Below are 22,732 nucleotides of genomic sequence, written 5' to 3' on the forward strand. Positions count from 1 at the left end.
GTGTTAGAGCACAAGGGGCTTCTGTGCTTGCTTTCTGATTTGGATTCATGCCTGCAGGCTGTGGAAATAAACATTATTTTAACTTTCACTTCTTTTAGCTTTAACTCAGGCACACCTGAAACTTTTTTTTCTGTGGTCAACCCCTTTTATTATTCTATAATTGCAAATAAATAATGCTCTCACAACGTTAGCTGAACTTGCCAGGGAATTTGCAGAGGCTTAGGCTATGAAGACCGCTATACCTCCTTTGTATCACACGGTGGCAGAAAGTGCCCGGCATATGTTCTCGTGCTGTACCAGTTTGGGAAACCCTATCAGCTATTTCAGTGTGCAGCTCTTTGCAGAGAATATGTTACTTTGGAAAATTAAGCCTGTTTAATTGTCTGTGCAGGAAGAGCTTATTTTATAGCAAAGTAATATGCATTCATCCCCAACTTGCAGAATGTGTATTAAGGGTGTGTGTAGGATTCATTGAGGTATTACATCTGACAGTCAGTATATATATGTAATAGTGTAGAAAAGGTAATTATACAGCTGGAATATATATAGGCATTTAGTTTTAATTAGGCTTTTGATGAAATATAAAAGTGCAATTAAGAGTGACAGATACAGTAGATCCTGGTAGACTACATGACAGTTTTTGGCTAGAAAAACTCCCGAGTTGATTTCTTTGTCAGTCTTGATTTTTTCTAAAGATCTCAGTGACTGTGCTATTGAATCTTTGATCTGAACTACTCCTTATCCTCTCTCTCTCTTTCTCTGTATATATGTGCTTATCTGTTTGTGTGTTTACAGTATTTCTGGTAACAGATGTTACATTCATTTACAAGAAAATTATTTTGTTTTAAGGAAAGATGGTAAAATTTAGATGTTAACCAAACAGCTAAGAGTTAAATTTGGATTTTTTAGCTGAGATAATAAATTTTAACTGTATTTTGCCAAGCTTCTCAGACTTTCTTTTCTGAATAATGATACTATTTCTGTGAAAGTTGCTCTGAGCACATGAGCATGAGCAATTTGTTAAGGGCTTACATGAGACACATGTAAGATATAACACAGGAGGGAAAGGATATTATTATGAAAATATAAAAGTAGATATTAGACGATCTGCTTGTGTAACTGACTCTGATGCAGACATGAACAAGTTGCTTTAAGTATCATGTCCCCTGTTGCACTGAGCTGTTGTTTATGTTATAAGCCTTAGTTTTGCAGAATGCCTGGGCCAAGATGGGTTTAAACCAATCATCTGTGCGCTACTTTTGAAAATAAGGCCATTAACTAATTATGGAAGATAATTATATACTCTTGTCTTAAACATCTTGTCTGGGGTATTTGTCTGGTATCTTAACTAAATAAATCAAATAATCATTACATAAAGTGATTGGGTAGAGGAAAACAAGCAAAAACTACTTCTGTTACTGTCAGTATATCTCTAATATGGTTAGTCACAGTTTAGCGTAGTTTCGCATCATAGAATCATAGAATTGTTAAGGTTGGAAAAGACCTAAAAGATCATCAAGTCCAACCATCGACCCAATGCCACCATGCCCGCTAAACCATGTCCTGAAGTGCCACATCTAGACATTTTTTGAACACCTCCAGGGATAGTGACTCCACCACCTCCCTGGGCAGCCTGTTCCAATGCCTAATGACTCTTTCAGTGAAGAAATTCTTCCTAAGGTCCAGCCTGAACCTCCCCTGGCGTAACTTGAGGCCATTTCCTCTCGTCCTATCGCTGGTTACCCGGGAGAAGAGACCGACCCCCATTTCACAGTGGGTCTGCAAGGCCTTCCAGTGTCACCCTGAAGTTGTGAGGCAAACACAGCGGCTTCCTGGCTTTGTCACGAGTCTGCTGCAGGACCTCGGGCAAACCCTCCTCTTTGCCCTTCTTTGGCTCTGTTTCCTCTTTCACTTTGCATTTACCTTGATCACTGACAATTTAGACACTCCCGAGCAGGACTGTGCCTCTAATACACGTTTGCACTGCTCATAGGTGTTAGGATCCTACTGGCAATTGAGGGCCGAGTTACCAAAACACAAAGAGTTCGCAATACGGGTGTTGCTGCACTTAATACTCGCTGAGGGGACGAGGGGGTATGTCTCCTCCTTGACACGATGGAGGATGGTGGCCAGACTTGAGAGATGATTTTCTGCACATCAGTAGATCCCCATGTTTTCATTAAATTTCTTACTTTTAGGCTCAAGATTGAAGTCGGCATCATTGGAAGGGCTCCGGTAGACTACAGTGTGGTGACATAGGCAGCTGTTTCCAATGTCTGTCTGTTACAACTTGTCATTTTGTTTCACAGTATGGAACGTGCGAGAAGTGACAGGACGAAATAAGCACAGAGGGAGCTGACTGTTTTGTGTGGCCGTGTTAACGAATAAGCTGGGAGTGAAGTTAACTTCATGTGAAGCAGTTTAAATTATTTATTTTCAATCCTGGAGCTGTACTTAACATGTTGTTAAGGCAGAGCCGTGCTGACAGGGTGACGTTAATTACCCCACTGGAAACACATCAGATTAGCTGGAAACAATTGTTCGCAGCCATCATTCATGGCTCTGGGTAAAGCTGCGGCCTTCGCAAATCTTGGCAAACAGTTTCCCCCTCCGTCCGTGGAAGCTCCTTCTGCATCCACCCGCAGCTGCAAACAAGCTCTTTACTCACAGCAACAAAATATGAAGTTCAATGGTTATTGGTTTCTTTCTTTCTTTTTAAAGTGAGCTGAGTGGTTGCATGATTGATCTCCTCTCCATTAAACATGGCACATCTTAAAAATGTGAGGATCTTCATTCGCTGATCCACCACTATAAATGCATTTGCTTACTGTTCCTGTAAATACTTTCCCACGCTCCCTTAATGATTCAGTTTCCACTCCTTAATTCATAGCAAGAGTGTTGTGTCCTTCAGAACAGGTATTTATTGCATCTGTGGTTTCCATTCTTTGCACAGGCTTTGGCTTAAACATCCCTACTGAGAACCGGATGTGACCTGAGTAGCATTTGTATGGATGTGTGCTAATAAAAGTGAAGAATTGACTTTTTCCTCCCTTCTTGTTCAGCATTGCAATGAGTTAAGGACTCCAAAACGATTCAACTGAGGAGTGCTGGGAATATATCTACAAGTAAATGAATGCCTGGCTACTTCAGGTTGCTGCATTATGTTTTTCTAGATGCTCTTGTTCCATGGTTATTGCAATTAGAGATTCTACTGGGAGAGCACATGTATGCAGTGTTTGTTCGTTACGGTGTGAGGCTGTGCCTAATAATGCCTAAATCTCTGTTTCTAGGTTAGGCCAAAGACCCTGATTCCAGACAGCCTCCCTATCTCCCCGTGCAGAGACCAACCTTCCAAGCAGCCTCCTACCTTCCAGAAGGCAACTGTAGTCAGCATCAAAAACCCCAGCCCTGCCCTCCCGACTGCCAATAACACCGTCAGCCATGTACAGACACCTAACAGCCAGTCGCAAAGTGTCACCGAGTCTACAGCTATTTCATCACCTCTGAGCAGTGCAGGTGTGGCGTACGCCATCATTTCCACCTCCCCCAACAATGCAACTCCTATTAGCACCAGCGCGACTGTCTCTGTGGTCAACGATAGCATTAAAGTGCAACCACTCCTCATTAGTGCCGACAACAAGGTAGGTTTTGCTTTTCCCGGCATTTTTTTTTTGGTTTTCAAACACAGGAATTATGTTGCAGATGTAAGCAGTGTTCCCCTGGGAGTGCACAGCCCTGTGCAGAGTGATGTCAGTGGTTCCTTTTGAAGAAAATAATCAGAAAGCAATGGGAAAATTCTTAAGGGGGCACATGGATGCTAGTAGACATTTATCTGTGTACATGCATATTTTTTAGGAGGAACAAAATGCAACATGATGTAGCCTGATGTTAATGGGACCGTGTGATCTTCCATTTCCTTAAACCAATCCTCACTAATAATATGCCTGAATTCTGTGCAGGCTCAAATTTCCTATGGACTCCCTCTTCAATTATACAATGATATTAGTTATATCAACTGACGCCGGGGAAGTGTATCAAATAATCAGGCATTCCCTTCTACACTTTCAGGGAAAGACCAAATGAAATGAGAGCTCAGGGTTTCAAAACTGATCAGCAGATGAATCAGTAGGAAAAAATCAGGTTGTGAGTTACTTGTTTCCTCTTTGTACTGCTTTTCAGCTTTGAAATGCAAGAACTTCACCACTCTTATACCAGAAACAGATTCAATAAAGGCTGCCAATGGACCCAGCAGTCATTTGTTATAATTTGCTACTGGGATCCTGCAACTTTGGGTCTTGTTGGCAGCACAGGTTCTCATATGGTGCAAAAAAGAATACAGGATGTAGGATGGCTTTTGAGGTAAATAAAACTAGGCATCTCTTCCCCACTTCTCTAACATAATTTATTTTTCTCTTACTTAAACTGGCTGCTGGTTAAGAATACCATCCCTTTTCTTGCTCTTGAATCTTGTAGAGTGACTGAGTTGAGATAAAGTATCTAACAATTAAATAACATTGATTGAAAGTTAGCAATGAAATAGATGGAAAAGCCCCAGTGTTCAAATCCAATAACCTTCATCAAGAAGATGAGCTTGGGAAGGTCTTCCATAGTCCTTCATGAAGCTTTGATTGTGGGTATAAAGTCACGTGTGTAGTTCCGTGGTCAGAAATTGTCCTTTCTTCCTTTTAATTTAATAGCTTCTGAGATAATGTTATCTGCACCATATAAATCTTAATGTGGTAATTCAAATACGAACAGCCGGATGTACTAACGTACATGCATGTATAAGAGATCTGTGTAGTAATTCCTATGGGTTCTAAACCAGAATGGATTCTAATTTAAAACACATATAGTTTATTTTGTTTATGCAAAACTGAACATCTGCTGCTCATAACCCATAAATGCTGAGGACTGAACTCTGGTCTCAGTTACATGAGTAGTACTGAGGAGTATCTTCCTTCCCATCCTCATTTACTTCTCTGAAATAACACTAGTATGACTGAGGTTTTGAATGTGTAGTAATTCCATCGCTTCTACCTGTATGCAAAATAAAAATCAAAGGAAAGACCTTAAAATCACTGACAAAATGAGTGCTAAAGCTAGGCTGCTGAGTCAGCTTCAGAAGTCCTCTAAATAGAGTGTCCTAATTTTCAGAGGCACTGAAGTGGCTTCCTTAGGCTGCAGTCGGTTTATAATGCACCTATAAAAATTAATTTTTAGAAACTTAAGTACGGGTTTAGGAGCCTAAGCTAGGTATCCAGATTTTTATATTTTTGGCTTTTTATATTTTGGCTTGTGACTTGCATCTGTTGTCTGTAGTATATCAAGTAACCATGGTATCAAATCACCGTTCAAAGAAGAATCAAAGGTTTCAGGCAGAAAAATCCACTTTCATGTAGTGAATTCTCTTCTTTTATTTGTACATTGTCTTTTAGGTTATCATTATTCAGCCTCAAGTCCAAACCCAGACAGAAAGTAAAGTGGAGACAAAGAAACCTCCTGAAGAGTCAGCTCAGGGACCCCCTGCTACCAAAAAGAAAAAGGAGGAAAATCCAGAGGTAATTTTTAATTTTTTTTTTAATAAATGAGCTACAGTATGGTTAAGTTATGGGGTCCATTTCTAAACATTTTTCTTTGCGCATATGTAATCACTGCATTTATGCTCATGGTTCTGCCAGTTGTTCAACTCTCTACCCAATCACTGCAATCAGAGTGATTTCCCTGTCAGTGAGGTGCTCTGACAAATTTGATTGGCATCATTCAAACCTTCCAGTGACACAAAATTTCAGAATTGTAGGTCTCATAATAGTTTAGGCACCTTACATGGGTATAGCTGTATTCCTTGTGAAAGGTGTATAGAAGCTCAAGATATTTGCTTTTATATTATCGAATATATAACATCAGGTTTACAGGCTGCCTATGAGGTTGAATTAACGTTTCTTTTGTAAGCTTAGTTTTACATCTTCTTTGTAATGAATCTTGCAATTTTTAGATTGTATTTAACAATACAGTTTCTTGCATTTGCTGTGTACATGTCTTCCCACGTGTATACAGATTCTTTCTATCCCGAAATACATTAAAATCCTTCAAACTGAGTAAGAGTAGAAAGCAGGTTATAAGATTACATCTCTTTCACAAACTGTATTTGCGATGTAAAATAAAAATATAAATTGGAAATCCTTGTAGAAAGGGGGTCTCTCTTTAACAGGCATTTTGGTTTTTGATTAGATGTATTCACATTAGATTGTGTGTACTTTGGAGGCAATTTGAGAAGTTATACAAACTGAATCTACTTCTACTGGGGAAATGCTCAGCTCGTGTAAAATTTTAACCTTATTAGTCTAATAAATGTGTAGCAAAAAAGCATCCTTGGAGCTGTAGGTTTAAGAGGATTATTACAATATAAATTTATAATGTTACTTGGGGCACGTGGGTGGTCATTCATTTTACCATTTTAAGAGGTTCGTATAGTTAGAACAGCGCTGAGGATAAATAGTGGCTTTTAGCCTAGAATATCACAGCCTTATGCAGAAGCGCTGCAGAACTTAAGAAACTTCCCAAGTTCAAAATGTGATCCTCGTATGAATCTTCATTGCCACTGAATGGTGGGACTGTCGGCTCCTGGTTTGTTTAGGGAGACAGTTCCAAAAGATTATTTGTTGTGTAGCACTTTGTGGGCAGAAAGGCTAGGAGATCCTGCTTGGAAACAGAATGCTAGAGAAACCATCCATTTTTCTTGGCCTGTAATTTATTCCCCCAGAAAGAATATTGAGCAAAAATCTTCTAGAGAGATGCAGGAAGAGACCATAGGACTGGGGACACTTTTTGGTATAGCATTCATAAATTTAACAAGCTTTTCATTAAATTGCTAGCTAGAATATCCTGACTGCCTTTTTTGTAACCAAGAACATTGTTCCTACCGTGTATACTGGAGGTCTCGGCAAGCACAATTTTCTGGGTAGGATGCGGAAGCTATGCCCTTAAGTATGATGGATTTTCATAGATTTGTTTCACGGCCATAAATATGTAGGTCTAGAGTTAATTTCTTTTGTTCTTTGAAAGTAAACTTCAGTTGATTATCATGTATTTATGCAATTAGTGTAATTAGAACTAACAGCATAATTAGTGTAAATACATGTAATGACATAAATAGAACATGTAATTACAAAATGAAACGGTTTTGTAAAAATCTTTGTTTTGCTTCATGAAAAGACATACTGTGCATTTCTAAAAGCACTCATGGCTTTTAAACAGATGATGAAATTTAAGGCAAGGAGTAACAAAGATACCATGATATTTTTAAAAACACAATAAGCACGCTAGGCACTTCTCTCCACACCTTTATTTATCTTCAAAGCACAAAACTGAGGCAGGAACTCCAATATGGCTCTACATAAATGTTGGTCATGACAGACTGGGATTTACCAAATTAAATTGAAAATTCAAAACAAATAAAACAGAAATCACCAGACTTACCAGTAGCCAGGAATCCCATATGCAGTTATTGAGCATACCTGAATGAACAGAAAAGACTGAGGATAATTACTGTCTTTTATTCCTGGCTTGGTGATTCTGCTGGGAAGCCATGAAGCCCATCCTGGACACAGCCCTCTGCAATACCTGTGCCTTTTGCATAAACCAAAGATTTCTCCTTTCCCATGTACATCATCATTAGACTAAAGCAAACCTCCTCGCATCCGCTGTCTTGCAGGCAGGATGCGTGGACGCCTGGCTGTGGAATAGCTTTCCCAGAAGTAGGATGGAGGGTCTCAGCCACCCAGGACGTCCCAGGTCTGGTGGTTAGAGCCCTCTGCTGGGATATGAGCTGTGTGGGTTCAGTCCCCCCCAGGGCTGTGGAAGGTCTGGAGGAATGGGCTGCCCGGTCCCTGGCGTCAGTGGGGCTCTGCTGGGGATGGGAGGTCAACAACTGCCTGTCTAGTGATGTGCCTTCTTTCAGCAGAATGACTTCTGCAAAGAAATGAAGGAATTACGCAAGGGAGCTGCTCCTCTGGGGAGCAAGCGCCTGGGGGTTTGGGTTTTTTTTTGGATTTCTTTTTTTCTTAAAAGGACCTGAGTTCAGCACAGAAATAAACAGAATCCCAAAACCTTTTACTTTTTAAAAATTTTATATTACTATATTTTTATATTTATGACAACATTTTCCAGGACATTCTAGCAGTTTTTTTTATTTAAAAGAAAAATTACTGCCATAAATGCTGGTTATTTAGCTAACAGTGTTTTTAATCCCACCTAAGAATGAGAAGAGAGACACGTTGCAATTGTGAACTAAATGCTAGCGGTAGGCCTGGATTGAAAATCTTGAGAAACTGAAGCCTGTTTTGTGGATTCCTGCACAGAGGAGAACCAATAGACTCTGTGATATTTGAAAGAAAAGCATTGCAGCAGAAGTAGTATTTTGAGTTGAGTCCAACGAGCTATATGAGTGTGAAATAGCAAAACCCATAAAAACAAATATGCTGTTAATATAATATGCTTGTTAAAAAGAATACAGTGTCTACTGGAATTCTTTTAAAAGGAACCATCTTTCAAATATCTATAAAAGCTAACCCTTCCTGTGTTTAATAGTGAGATAATTATCAAGTCCATTTATGAAGGTTCTTCATATGTTAAGCAAGTATGCTGTCATCACATTTAATTCAATATGTATTGAAATAATTTTAGCATGAAGAGAGGAAATTGTTTAGCAAGCATTCCGGTACTCAAATAATTTTAGTTTAGAAGTCAGAAAATGTATGCTCCCTCTACAGTTTAATCTCTGGGTAATACAGGCATTCTGTGCTTCATTGAGAAGATAAAATTGCACGTTAACCGTTCCGACTTTCTGGTTCTATACCTAAGTGTTCGTTATTACTTCTGAGATGTATCCTGCCACAAAGTTACTTTTTGGTGGAGGTGAGGTGAAGCTAGTAGTTCTACTCAGTTGACTAATTTTCTTCTCAGACCTGCACAGTGGATCTCAGATCAAATATTCATCTTTCCCTTCAGGTGTGGAGCCCCCACTGTGTCTAGCTGGTGTTTTAGGCATGTAAGGAGTGAACATTATTGAAATCAAGGTCTGACATGCAAATGAACACATGTGCTTGTCATTACCACAGTTACGGAAGGGAGAAATACAGCATAAATATATCTAAATTTCCAGTGATGAGATTCTACATCACCATTTTTTAATCTACAGGGAGAGTTACATAGTAGGAGATTGTAGAAAGAAAATATTCCTGTCTTCTGAGGTTGTTAGTTCACCTGTTTGACAAAGATATTTTCATAGATACAAGAGGGGTATAGATGTCCAATCCTGACCCTCAGATTTTGAAGAACCCACCCCAAAGCTAGATCTTTTAATCTACAAAATGAGGATGTTCTTCTTTCACAATTTCACTGTGTGAAAGTCAGAATTGCAAAGGAAATGGTAGTTACGGTGACTTACTAGTTGATTTTGTCCTGAACTGAAATGAAAAGTTGAATCATCAGACTTTTCACAAAACAAGGTCAAACTAATTTTGACTTGGAAGTGTTGAAATGTGTTCTCCTGACACTTCTTTGATTGAAATAGAATGTTTTGACCTTCTACTGCTTAAACACTGTATTTTAGTTTGACCTAAATCTTCACATTTTATTTTGGGTGAATATGATAATTGTATCTTCCTATGGTCTTTGTGTGCTTTATCAGAGTTGGATTGTGAGCTTTGCTTGCTTGGATTTCCTAATAGCTTGGGTTTCGTAGTCTGATTGTCTCTCCTATGGAATTGCACCTCATGAAAAAGCCACTTGGGTAACATGATCCAACAAGATTGTTAAGCACAGCAGAGGGAGGAAGAGATCCCAAAGACCCCATGGTACCACAGATGTGACTTCAGTTCATTTTGGGTTTGGAACAACACAGCAGAATTTCAGTTTTCCATCAAAAAGATGGAATAAAAGCTTCAGAAAAACTTTTTCTGCAACGAAAATTTTCCCAATGAAAATTCATTCACAGAAAATTTAGAGTCTGCTCTAGTACTTGCCCTATTACTGCATTGGAAGATTTGTTAGTATGCAGATGTGTTTTGTCCATATATAGTGTAAAATAATTCTAAGTTATATTTTAGATCAGATTCCTCACTGCAAAATGAGTTCGCCAGTGTCAGTGAGAGACATTTGTTTGCTCCTCATTGAGGGAAAATATTGGATTAGTGTTCCTCTTCGTAATTCATGCATGTGGTGTTCTTCTTGTAACTTGGGAAGAGAAATATCTGAAAGCTTTTTTGGGGTGAGGCCCTGGACTTTCAATATTCTTCAAATATCTTGTTTAGTGTTGTAAAGTTCAGTGAAAGTGTATCATATTTTGTCTTACTTTATACAGCTTGCTCACATCCAATAAAAGCAGTGCTATGTCCAGATACTAATAATACACAATGACTTATCCACTCTTTAGAGTGGAGTAACAAAGCAGCTAGCAATATGAAATTGAATTGAATGAATTGACTGAATTTTGATCACGTGCTGTACAAAATCAGTAGTCATACAGGTAGGATGTGACTGACCAGGCATATCTGAAGAAAATCTTCAATTGAAGTTCTTCATATTACTATGCATTCAAATAACATACATTTCTAAAAGACCTTTACCTGGTTTATTCTGTCAGTGCTAGATTTATTTATTTACTTACTTCTACCATGATTGTTGTAGCAGAAAATCTAACTCCTGTTTATTTTTTCCTTAGAAAATTGCCTTCATGGTAGCATTAGGACTGGTTACAACAGAACATTTGGAAGGTAAGCCAGCATATGTTGTTTTACAGTTCAGCTTTTGAGTGAAATATTTTCTCTTGGCTGTCCTCAGAAGGGCAATAAAAAATTAGGTGAAATGTTTCCTATGCAGAATTGTGCTTTTCATCCTCACCTCCCATCCCGTTGCACAGCTCAAGAGGCATAAAAGAACTGGCTCTGCAGCCAGCACCAGCAGTCTTGGTGTAAGCTGGCATTTGGGCTCACTCAGTCATCATGGTCCTTTAAAGGATGTTAACAACTGGAGGATGATACTGAAACAAAAAGTCTGCAAAGGCTCTGACCGGCACTGATCTGGTTGAAGAGTCAGCAAGGCTCAAAGTTGTTTACCCAGAACTTCTGTAGCAAGTGTGCCCTCTCCTCCTTCCATGTGAGATGGACTTTCATTTCTTGAGTTAATCATCTATCAATCATCTCTAGAGTTCCACAGAATAATGTGTAAAATGGTGGTGAAAATCTGGCATTTTTTTTATAAGATTTTAAAGAAATTAGAAAACTACCTCTCACAAAGACTTCTTTCCCCTCATTTCCCCCCATTTAGCCAAAATATAAACAAAATTCCAGTCTGATTCTGCTTTTGTGTGAGAGCTGCTGGTATGCCTTCCTAGGCTTCTGAATATGAGTTCAAAAAATATTGCACATAAACTAAATTCAGTATTGCACACAGTTCACTTTACTTTTCCAACCTGCCAAAAATACCTTGCAAGAGTTAGCAGATTTGCACCTTTCTTTGCTTTAGCTTTGTCTTTCTGAAAACATAGATGAGAGGGGAAAAAAGAGCTTGTTCAGCAACTTTGCCAGTGGTGTGAGGTGAGTGTGGGGATTTCTTGGAAGAATGGGTTAGCTTTTGTGGACAGAGGAGAAGATACAGCTATTTTTAAGAAAAAGTCTACAGCCTGATGTATTTTACTTACACGCTCAGCTAATACAAGTTGGTGAGGTTCCACTGGTGTAAGGAGAACAAATCTGGTATCTGTGCCAGCTGACAATGATTCTTGATCACAAAAAATATTAATGATAATTGACATTTACAACCCATCCCATGAACCACCATTAGCAAAATACTTAGGAATTTCCAGTGCACTGAGTTTAAGTTTTATGTGCTTTAGAGTTAGACACATGCTTAGATACCTTGCTGACTCAAGAGGTATCTACCATTTTACAGCTTGATTTCTTTTTAGTAAGATTCCTTGTTCTTTGGTTTTAAGAGAGGTTGTACATTAGGGAGAAAATGGCATCTTAATTGTAAGGTCTTCTCAATATATGCAGCAGGTTTTCTGTGAGTCTTGTTGCCTTTTTTTGGTGTATTTCCTCTTTAAAACTGCATTTTAGAAAATCATTTAATGTCCCAGTGACTGAGAATTTGAAAGCAGTTTGAAGGAACTTTAAGCCAGCGGCCTTTTTAATCCCTTAATGGTAATGGATTGAAATGGAAATTAAAAAGCTACAGCAATTTTGGGAGAAGATTTATAATCCAAAAAGTGCAAATAATGACTGATTCTTGTTTTCTTTGTTTAAGGAAAACAGCACAATATTTGAAATGTTGCTGAAGTGCAAATTATTCTTACAACAGAGAGAACTTTGTTTTGAATAATTCTTTACCCTTTGATTTTATTGTAACTAATAAATTGTTTGTGTGGATTTAATGCTTATGTTCAAAATATCAAGTACCGCTCTGCTCTGTTTGTTCTACAGTAAGTGCGGAGACATACATTTTGAACCTAACTGCTACAATACTAATAATCCTACAGAATCAATTCTTTGAGACAAATTCACTTTTTATATTCCTACTAGCTTAAAAAAAAATGGCTCCCACCAAGAGTGATTTAATATGGAAAGGATATTTCTTCATGAGCATTGGTGATTACAACTGTCAAAAATACCCTTACAGCTTTCACATGCTAAAGGTTATTATTTTAGTGCTATATCATATTTACGGTTATCAGCCATTGCTATTTATCAGGAAGCAGTGGTCATTACACAGTTCAGTTTATTTTAGTACTTCTAATGTATTTCTCAATTTCACATTTTTGGAATTAAACTGTATCAAGATTGGATCATTAAAAGCTTATTCACACAGTATCATTAATCCACAGTGTTACTGCTTTTCTTCATTTTATTCATTAATTTTGTGGTGAAGGGCTATGATCCAGTTCTATATGGATTTCTCTATCGGCTTAGCACTCTTTCCACCTAACATGCAGAGGAGCAGCTTTGCCCTTAGTGGGAAAAGAGCTCTGTTCTGCAGAGCCCGAGTGTGAGGCATCTTTTGCGGCCTTTACCAGTAAGTGAACACAGCCGCTTCCACTGACTGACATTCTGCAAGGTATGGCTTTCGCTGAAGATAAATTGTCACTACGGGCCTCATAGAATGACCATACAGAGTGTTTATTGATGAAGGCAGCAGCTCATTGAAGCTTTGCCTCCAACATAAAGCTATCTTCAAATGTATTAATCTCTGTCAAATGTGTTACAGTTTAGAGTTTGGGGTTTTTTTTCGGTTTGGGTTATATTTTTTCGGTTTGGGTTATATTTTTTAAATTAATAAACTAAGGAATAAGATAGCCCAATTCTGTGATGCAGTGCATGGTTGTAACATATTAAATCTCTTTCTCTAGGCTGTTAGAACACCTTTTATCATTACCATTGTGTTAAAAAAAAATAAAGGTCAATAGAAAGAAAACTTTAAAAGAATTCTTTAGTTCAGGTCATTCTAAAAATGCACATGATGTTTTACTGTAGCAAAATAAAAACCCTGAAATATTTCCATATAGGTTACTAGCATGTTTTAATCAGTTAAAAGAAATTATTTATTTTTACTTTTTAAACCCTGTTTTGAAATGTACACAATACTTTTTAGCAGAAGTAGCGAGTAACAAAAGATAGTATACTAGCATATGCTTCTGTTCTATCTTGGTGTGATTATTTACAGATACACTCTTGGATGTATATACTCCTTATATCACAAGCACAGATATTTTTTGTTCACAGTTTTCATAAATAAAGTGCTGACATTGTGCTCTCCCTCCCTGATGGCTACATAGGGTGGAGTACATCTAGAACCGTTTCAGTTCATTACTCCCTCACTCTCTCTTTATTTCCATCTATTCCCACTGCTATTACTTTTCCCCCCAGCCAGCTTTTATCTCTGTACTATAGCAATGCCTCTTCCAAAGCTGCATTCCAGGTAGCTACCACATGTGTGATTCAGACTCCATCAAATATTGCTGTTGCCTTGGTGAGAGCATGTACCGAAGAGATTCTCTTAAACCTGGGATCCAAAAGGGCAGAGAGCTACAGATACATCACAGGCCTCTTGTGAAGACACTCGGCCCAGTTATGGACCCTGGCACACAGAAAGCTCTGCCCTGTTAAATTCTTTGTTTCTTTTTCGGGGCCAGTGAAAAGTCACGATCCTGTATCCTTGTGACAACCTCTGAAAAAGACTAAGCCTGGGCTGCCCTAACTCCAGCTTTTTCCCTATACTGCCACAAGGGTGCTGAGATGCTGCAAGCCCTGGCTTTACTGACCGTGTAGCATGGGTTACTGAGTGGGTGTACACTTTCTCCATTTCTTTGCTAGCATCAAGGCACACGATTCCTCTTTTGTGACATCTCCTGGCACCTTTTGACCTTGAGAGCATTCCGCTTATACGCACTGATGCTGACATCAAGAATAACCATCTCTCTTTTAGTGGCTCTGTGGCAGGCTACCGGATCCATGTCTAGCACTTACCCTGCTGCTGAGGCCTGATTCCCTTCAGGGGATGACAAAGGGTTTGGAAGCTTCAGGATGGAGATTTCAGCATAGCCAGATGAGCATTTCATAGGAAATACTTTCACAGTGGGACAGAACTGTTACCCATACAAGATCCTCTGGTTTAGAGTCTGAGTAGCACCAAGGATGTTAACAAGATGCTGGCAGTGGTTGCAGCCATGGCGTTTATCACACGTCTCGGTACAGCCTTGGATCACACGTTTCTTGGTAGTGAGATTTTGTATAGCTCTCTGAGTCACATGGCAGCATATGTCTAGCTCATGTCAGACTGTGAGTGCAGATATGCCTGTACTCTCTGAATTGCCCTAGGAGAAGACACCTTCTGAGCGTGAGAGGTGACATGTTCCTGTGCCAGTGGGAAAACCCAGCCAGAATATGCAAGCAGTTGCTCTTCTGTTTTTCTTGTCTATCTGGTTTCCTTCTGATACATCTGTCATTCCAAGAGTGTCGGCTTAGCCAATAGTCCTTCATGAATGAAAAGTTTCAAATCAATATCTTGGAACTGAGGGCAGTACAAAAGCCATGCAGAGTGTTGGCCTTGTCTCTAGGGACACCGTGTCCAAGACCTGACCAACAATACTAATACCATTTACTGTAGCAACACTTAAAGTGGTATGTGGCCCCTTTTACTCTGTGGGGAAGTGATCAACTTTTGGAAAGGGTGCCTGGAAACCAGAACTATGTGTTGGGAATCCTATTCCCATGTATCATAAACATCCTGAAAGCTGGACTGTATCTTACTGTTGGATTGCAAATGGGAGATAGATAGTGCTCAATATCCCAAGGGCCATTTTCTGGCACTGAGGGTGTTCTAAGATAGACCTCTGATGAAAGATGCCAGACCTTCTGTAGAGCCAGATGGTGTCCTGAGTTTCTGTTTGGTGTGCTCCTGGTCCTTTGGGTTGAAGGGCTAGTGCTCCTGCCAGTTCCTCTTGTTCTGAGGGATTTACTTAGAGCAAGACAGAATGAAGTTATCACTATCGTGGGGGCATTTAGACTAACAACATCCCTCTGGCACCTCAGTGCAGAGTCTAAACTTTGCCTTACAATATTCACATAGGAAACATTTTAGAATAGAGCATCAGCCTAGCTGTGCACACTTCATGTCATCAGATGAATATTGGGTGACTTTCCTTGCTAAAGTAGGTCTGCTCTTACTTTATTATCAAAATAAAATGTACGCTCTAAAATACATGGTTATAAATATCTCACCATTCTGAACTTACATCAAGAGCTGGAAAAAGAAATTCCATATGGCAGAAATGAAATCCTAACTCAGATAAAAGTAGCATTAAATCTACAGATTTCAGTGGGCTGGAAAGCTGTTCACTCTTTCTGTGTGTGTGTTTACAGCAGTATGCACGTGACTAATTGTTGCTAAATGCACTCCTCAGCAAGAACCATCTTGAATAGATGTTACCATTTAGTGGAAGGGAGTTCTCTTATGCTTCACCCTTTCCCAAACAGGCCTGTAATTCAACAAGCCTATCTTTGTGCTGCTGTTTCCAGTGACACAAATACATGTACGGCTCATAACAACATTTTGCGTGCTCGGGATCGTGAAGTTGTATATTTTTGGATGGATAAATCACCACTCCCTAGTTAGGACTGAATCTAGCCATGCCATTCTGACTGTGCTTTTTCTAACCTCCACAGAGGAAAAGTAATGTAAATTAAATTTAAAAGGATCTCTATGCTTTCATCTGATATAAATTAGAAGGCTTAACTGCTTTAAATAGTTAATTTTTGTTAATAGCAGACATCGGTAGTATTTTGAAAGCTCTCTGTCGATGCTTGCTGAATATGTGTCTGGAGGGATCATAGTAAAAATCTTGTAGGGCCGCAGAAGTCCAGCTTGGAGGAGGGAAAAAAATAAAAAATGTCTGTGTTCTGGAGCTTACATAGAAAAGCTTATTAATGTCAAACCTTGAACTGCAGCAAATACCAATGCTGATGCAACCCAATTATGCTTTAGAAACTGAAACTGAACACAAAGCCCAAGGGGTTGAGGGTAAGAGCATCTTGCTTAACAAGTTAGATCTACGTTTTTCCCTGATGAATGAGAAACACACAGTTCATGTTTCTTTCCATGGTTACAGAAATCCAGAGCAAGCGTCAGGAAAGAAAGAGAAGAAGCACAGCAAATCCAGCCTACAGTGGACTCTTGGAAACAGAGGTACTTTATCATTCACTTTTTTTAGCACAGTTCTATTTCACGTCAATAAAAGGTTTAAGTGCTTCTTATTACAAAAGTATATATGAATGCAGAACCACACATTTACTTGTAAAGAGATATTGACGTGGAAAAGAAAGACAAGATCTCATCTCAGTAGCTAAGCAACAGGTTTTCTCCCCACAACATCACTTGCTTCAAACTAGAATTCGTCTTAGTTGTAATAAAAGCCAAAAGGACTAAATTAATGTGGGACCTAATTACTCTTTCACCCACGCAGATGGTCCCTTTAGGTCAGAACTGAAGAACAGAAGTGCTGCATTATGTTCAAACTTGCATTGCTATTTCTCTTTTCTTATGTGCCAAATAATAAATGGAGAACTTTGCTTTTTTTATTAGTGACATTCATAAAAGGGATGTGTTGGTTTAAGAATCGTGCTCTGCAGGGGGAATGGAAGCCTGCATAATAAATATAATAATGCATAATTAAAAATAAAATGCTCTGGATAATCTCTGTTGTCTGTTACACTTATGCTGTTATGTTTATGGTAGTAGCAAAATTTAGTCCTACATAATATTGGATTGCAAACCTGGTGTAAAAGCGGCATATAAATAGACTTAACTTTTTCTGAAATTGGTTTTTTCTTTGTTTCTGAACTGGCATATATGCATTTATTCAGCACATTAAAATTCCACCTTTAAGATTTCATCAGTTTGGGGTTACTATTTGAACTTCCTACAGCAGTTAAACTGCTTTGCAGCCAGCTCTCCATTTAAGCAAGATTTGTCTGTGTTCTGAGTTCTTCAAGCCTAAAGAAAGTGATTTTTCTTTATTTAGGTACAAGCAATGCAGAATTTTTGGTATGCCAACATTTCAGATTTCTGTGTTTGTTGGCAGACAGCAGATAGATGAGGCTAAGAAATCCACCATGGTAGTCAAGCTGCTTAGTGGCTTGGTTGTTCTTTTTTTGAAAGTATTGGAGATTTTTATACTCCAGAGCAGCTCTGGGCACTTGAATTCTTCAGAACTCCTCAACTTTTCTCTAGTGACCTCTTCATCGCAAATACTGATGTCCATATGTCCAGTATTTAACACAGTAGGAACCTTAGCCTTGCTAGCATTAAATTTGTGGTGTCTTCTCATAGACCTTTTTGCCCTGATGAGTTTATTAAAATACTTGCAGCAGAGTTTTGTGGCTGTATTTTGATAGGTGTTTGTGAGAAACTTGGTTATCTTGGAGCAGGGATGGAGGAAGTAATGGAAGAGGTCTGCTGCACCCCTAGTTCATACTTCTCACTATATCTATTCTCAAAAGCATATCCTGAAGTGAAAGATGGCATGGAGAAAGTCATGTCTGTGAAAGAGTCCTGTGGCTGATCAGCTGTGTCCTCATTAGGAGTTGTCATTAAGTACTGACCATGGGGAATGCTGTTCAAGTAAAATGGAGGCAGATGGTTTTTCTCTGATCAATTAGCTGCTCAGATTGATTTGCTAATCAGTGAGTTGAGGTATTTTGTGGCATTTCAGGCATTTTGGTGCAGTTTAATTTACGGTTAGTCTACTGAATGATCTTTAATTCGTGATTGTTTAAATTGAAATTGCATATAAATTAGACTTTTTATTTGCCAGCCCCCCTCAAAACGGCAGGAGCTCAGCATCTGTAGTGGTGATGCTAACTTCCTTGATTACAGAAATGTGATCACGGTCTTATGTCTTCACTTGAATGTTGTGCTTTTGCTTTTCAGAGCTTTTTTCTTTAAAAAAAAATTGAGATAGTATTCTATTTTCCCACGCTCCATAGCTTGTTTTGGTTTGGGTTTTTTTTTGTTTGTTTTTTGTTTGTTTGCTTGTTTTTTTAATAGGAAAGGGTTAAGTTTCAAGCTGAGTATTTTTTGAAGGAAGAAACATCCATTCAAATTTCATTAACAGACTGGCAGGCACTGGTGTATAAGAGAACAGTTTACTCACCACAAAATAAATCATGTATTAGGAAAAACCCTCTGATTTTCCTCCAAGCAGAGTCTAACAACATCTAATGGAAGAAAATGGTACTGTTTCCAGTCCTGCTGTACAAGTATTGGATGGCTCAGAGAAACAATTAGGGGTTATATAGACTGTTAATGAAGCCCAGCTTGCTATTGACTAACAGCTTTTACCATCTGACAAGTTGGTGATGGGCTGCGTTAAATTAGTTAAACATCTCAGTCAGGTTTCCAGTGGTCTGTGTTTGTAAGTTTGAAAGTCTTTGGTGACCTCAGCAGATTGAAATTGCTGCCAGCTCCTAGAGGTTGTATACATTAACTTCTGAAAGAGAAATAAATATTTTGCTTAGGCCCTAATCCATAGCTTGCAAACGGAATATATTCCTACAAACTGTAGGCAAGTGTCACAGGAGGTAGTGATGCTTTTCTGCAGGTAGGAAGTCCATCACCGTTTCTATATGCACAAATAAAGATGTCATCTCACAGTGACAATTTATTATGCAGTTTTTCCTTTATGGATGTTGTTTATCTGCTAGGTTTGGAGTTACTGTTCCTGTTGCCTTGCTCTTACCAACCTCTGGAGCATATCTTGGAACTCAATCGATAAAATTTGCAATTTGCATTTCTCTCTTGTTAATAAAATCTAATGCACATCAAACTGCTCTAATGAAGAATTGTTAGAAAGATAAATAATGCAACTGTTTGTATGACTGTCAGGAGTTAGCAATGAATATTCTAAGTCACAGAACTGGCTTCTGGATAGCTGTTTGTGTATGAGGGAAGCTCATGGAGATTGTTAATATGAAATGGTAAGAGACAACCAGAGCACTTTTCAATGACACTGTGGTTGGTTTCTTTTCCCTTGTAGCGGAAACGCCTTGCATCAAATTATTTGAATAACCCCTTGTTCCTTTCAACAAGAGGTAAGCATATTTTGAAATGAATATACTACTATTCTAATGACATGTTAAATATTTATTAGTAGGATTTCATATGAATTACTGCTAGGGTACCATAGGGCATTTCTTTGTGTAAGGTCCCTGCGCTTTTTAGTGTGCAGTGAAAATAGATGGTTTTCCTGCAAAAAAAAATTAAGGATAAGGCTAAAGGTCAAAACTGTGGAGAAAAGGATCCAAAGTCTCTTCAATCAGTGGAAAATCTGATCTCTAGTGTTGTAAGCACCATGCAGTGAGAGGACTGATTGATTGAAGAAGGCAGTGTTGCCAACACCGACCACTTAAAAATATATATTGTAAAATTGGGATTTAAAAAATAATTACTATTCTGGGCTTTTCGTTTGAGTCTTTTCATCAGCTTTAAGAAACTGCTAACTATCCTCAAGGGCTAGAAATCTACCATACCTTTTACTTTAAAAACAATGGCTGAAAAACCACACAATTTTTCTGACTCCAAGAGCTGGAGCCATAAATCTAGATTTGATGGCCTTGAAGATGCCTTCCAATCTTGTATTTGTAAGAACTTCAGATGCTGAAAATTTCATGGTAAAAGCCTTGAGAATGAAAAACTCTGAGGAGACATTTGGGGATGATGATGATTAGCTCATGTGAAGAAGCTTATCCCAGGAAAAACATGCAACATACGGAGAAGGCAAAGATTTCAGAGGCGGGAGATGAAACAAGGAGAACATTGAGTACAGTGTAATTCTTCAGACGAGGCCCATGTAGGATTTTAAGAGAGAAAGCAAGAGGTTTCAGTTGCATTTCAGAAGAGGAGAGAAAGCCAGTAAAAAAATATGATTATGTCCTTGCCCTCATGTTGCCTTTATAACTTAGGCTCCACTGTAGTGCATTAGAGGTAAGGGAAGACAGGCCTTTTTCTAAGCCAAATATTATTTCAGTATTAGGAGCATTTACAGGGGTAATTTCAATTAAGACATGAAGTTTTGACAGTTTTTCAGTGTTTGCTTGATATCCCTGTCAAGTGTCATGTTTAGTGCTCAAGATTGACCTTTCTGGCCCTGCCTTGGATTCCTTTGCCACAGGATCACTAACTGAAATGGAGCAGCGCTTCGCTCTGCCTTCAAAACGTCATGTGCTAGATGCAGACAATTGGCCTACTTACCACATGCCTCTAATGCATGGGGTCTCAGAGGAGAAGAGAGGTTATTACATGGTAAACAGCTATGATGACATGCCTCTTAGCAGGAGCCCATGCTCATGTGAGCCCGAGTGGAAAGAACATTACTTCTGGCTTAGTTTTATCTTCAAAATTAAAATTATAATTTATTATTTGTCTTATCATAGCACTTGTTTTTTCCATGTACACACATGGAAAAAACAGGAGAGAATGGCAACGTTTAGCTGTTAGCCCCTCAGTGGATTTTGGTTAAGTTAGTTTGGTATCTCTGACCTTCTTTCTGCTGTTTCCTATTTTATTTGCAAGGAAGTAGGCAAGTGACAGAGCTCCAGTGATGCGACTGTCTCAGAGCGGCTTGGAAATCAGCACTCTCTCACCTTAATTCTTAATTCCTCTTTGAGTCTTGTATATTTGCTTTTTCCAGCAACCAGAATCTGTGCTGGGATTCTGCATACTCTGACAGTTTTAAGCTGGACTTCTTTACAGCAGCACTCCCCACCTCTGTAGGGGTTTAGCTACATGCACCAGGCGCCATTGTGCTGGATGCTGTGCAAGCTCTGAACTGAAGGCAGACGCTGTCCCAGACAGCTTGGCCCTGCCGTGATGTAGTTGTCCATCTTCAGTGCAGAGCTGACTGCCCCTTCTCTTATGAAACACTCATTTAAAAAAATTGTCTTCAGTTTAATTTTTCAGCAACTAGAAGGCAGAAGTGGACATGTTTTTAAATGTTTAAAACTTTATAGTAAAAATGAGCTGAAAAGAGAAATAAACAAACTAAAAAAATCCCTACAAAGTACAGGAAACGACTGTCATTTCCAGAAATGCAGAAGAGAACAATTCTTGTAAATTTTCAGCAAAATGCCAATTAATCAGGATTCATTTATCTGAAAATGTCTTACCTGAAATGAGGTCACATCCCCTGACATGTATCATTTGTAGAAAAGACTCTTCAATTATCAAGCCCTTGTTTATCTGAATAATGTTTATATCTCCTGAGTAATCTCAGTGTCATATCGCCATGGATCTCTGTGTGTGTATTTGTGAATATGAAGTGACATTGACAGGTTTTGTAAGTCTGTGATTATTTATGGAACTCATTGCCAAAGGATACTACAATTGTTGGGAAAAGTAGACAAATTTATGAAAGAAAAAATTCTATCTAAGGCTGTTAAATATAAAAATGAAGATGCAAACTCCAGGTTAGGAAAGCCCATAAACTGCTAGTGTCTGGAAGGATAGTTCTGGAGTACAAAAATTTACTCTGTGTTTGCCCTATTTTTCCACTCTTTGCATGAGCGGCAGCACTGGATGCTGTTAGCAAAGGACCCTTTATAGCCTTTGGTCTAACTTAGGTGAAGCTGTTCCTTCATTCTTGTGTTCCTCTTTTTACACATATGTGAGGCGTGAATGTGTCTGCATCTTCACGTGTATGCATACATCAGTGTATAAAATGAATGTGTTAACCTCAGGAAGCAACTCCCAGGTTGATCTGTATATGAGGGATCACACTGTGGCAGCTGTATTCCCATTTGTGATCAGAGAGGGAGCTGAAGGAAGGACAGAAGGACAGAAATATCAGTTTGTTTGTCTCTACTTTAACCCAAAGAAAGGCCTCTCCATCTGCTGTTTGTCACTGGAACAGCATGCACCAGCCTCTTACAAATCAGCAGCAAAAATTGCAAGCCACTGTGTGGTGTCCATAAAGCTGTTAAAACTTTCTCGCTTTTTATATTTGGACCAAAGCGTGATGAATTTCACAATTATTTTTAGGAAAGGCTTGGCCTGCTTTCCAGTGAGCTCTGATGGTTCTTGTTCTTATCAGGCTGTGAATGCAATCACTACAGACTCGGTTCATCAAAAGGTCAGAAAATCTTGGCGTTTTGGGTGGGAGTAGTTTGATGATAAAGACCTGATGATA

The 22,732-nt window shown here is 38.8% G+C and overlaps 1 protein-coding gene across 3 annotated transcripts in view; it reads left to right on the plus strand.

Annotated features, from left to right (window-relative positions):
• PHF21B (PHD finger protein 21B) overlaps window positions 1-22,732 on the plus strand; it is a 174,470-nt gene that overhangs the window by 142,184 nt on the left and 9,554 nt on the right. For all 3 annotated transcript variants that reach the window (XM_068401975.1, XM_068401976.1, XM_068401977.1), the window contains 5 exons: window positions 3,291-3,641; window positions 5,436-5,558; window positions 10,721-10,772; window positions 16,661-16,737; window positions 19,586-19,640. In XM_068401975.1, the coding sequence (XP_068258076.1) occupies window positions 3,291-3,641; window positions 5,436-5,558; window positions 10,721-10,772; window positions 16,661-16,737; window positions 19,586-19,640 (658 nt within the window). The remainder of the gene's footprint in view (window positions 1-3,290; window positions 3,642-5,435; window positions 5,559-10,720; window positions 10,773-16,660; window positions 16,738-19,585; window positions 19,641-22,732) is intronic.

The sequence above is a fragment of the Nyctibius grandis genome, chromosome 5 (genome assembly GCF_013368605.1).
Source record: "Nyctibius grandis isolate bNycGra1 chromosome 5, bNycGra1.pri, whole genome shotgun sequence".
Classification (NCBI taxonomy): domain Eukaryota; kingdom Metazoa; phylum Chordata; class Aves; order Nyctibiiformes; family Nyctibiidae; genus Nyctibius; species Nyctibius grandis.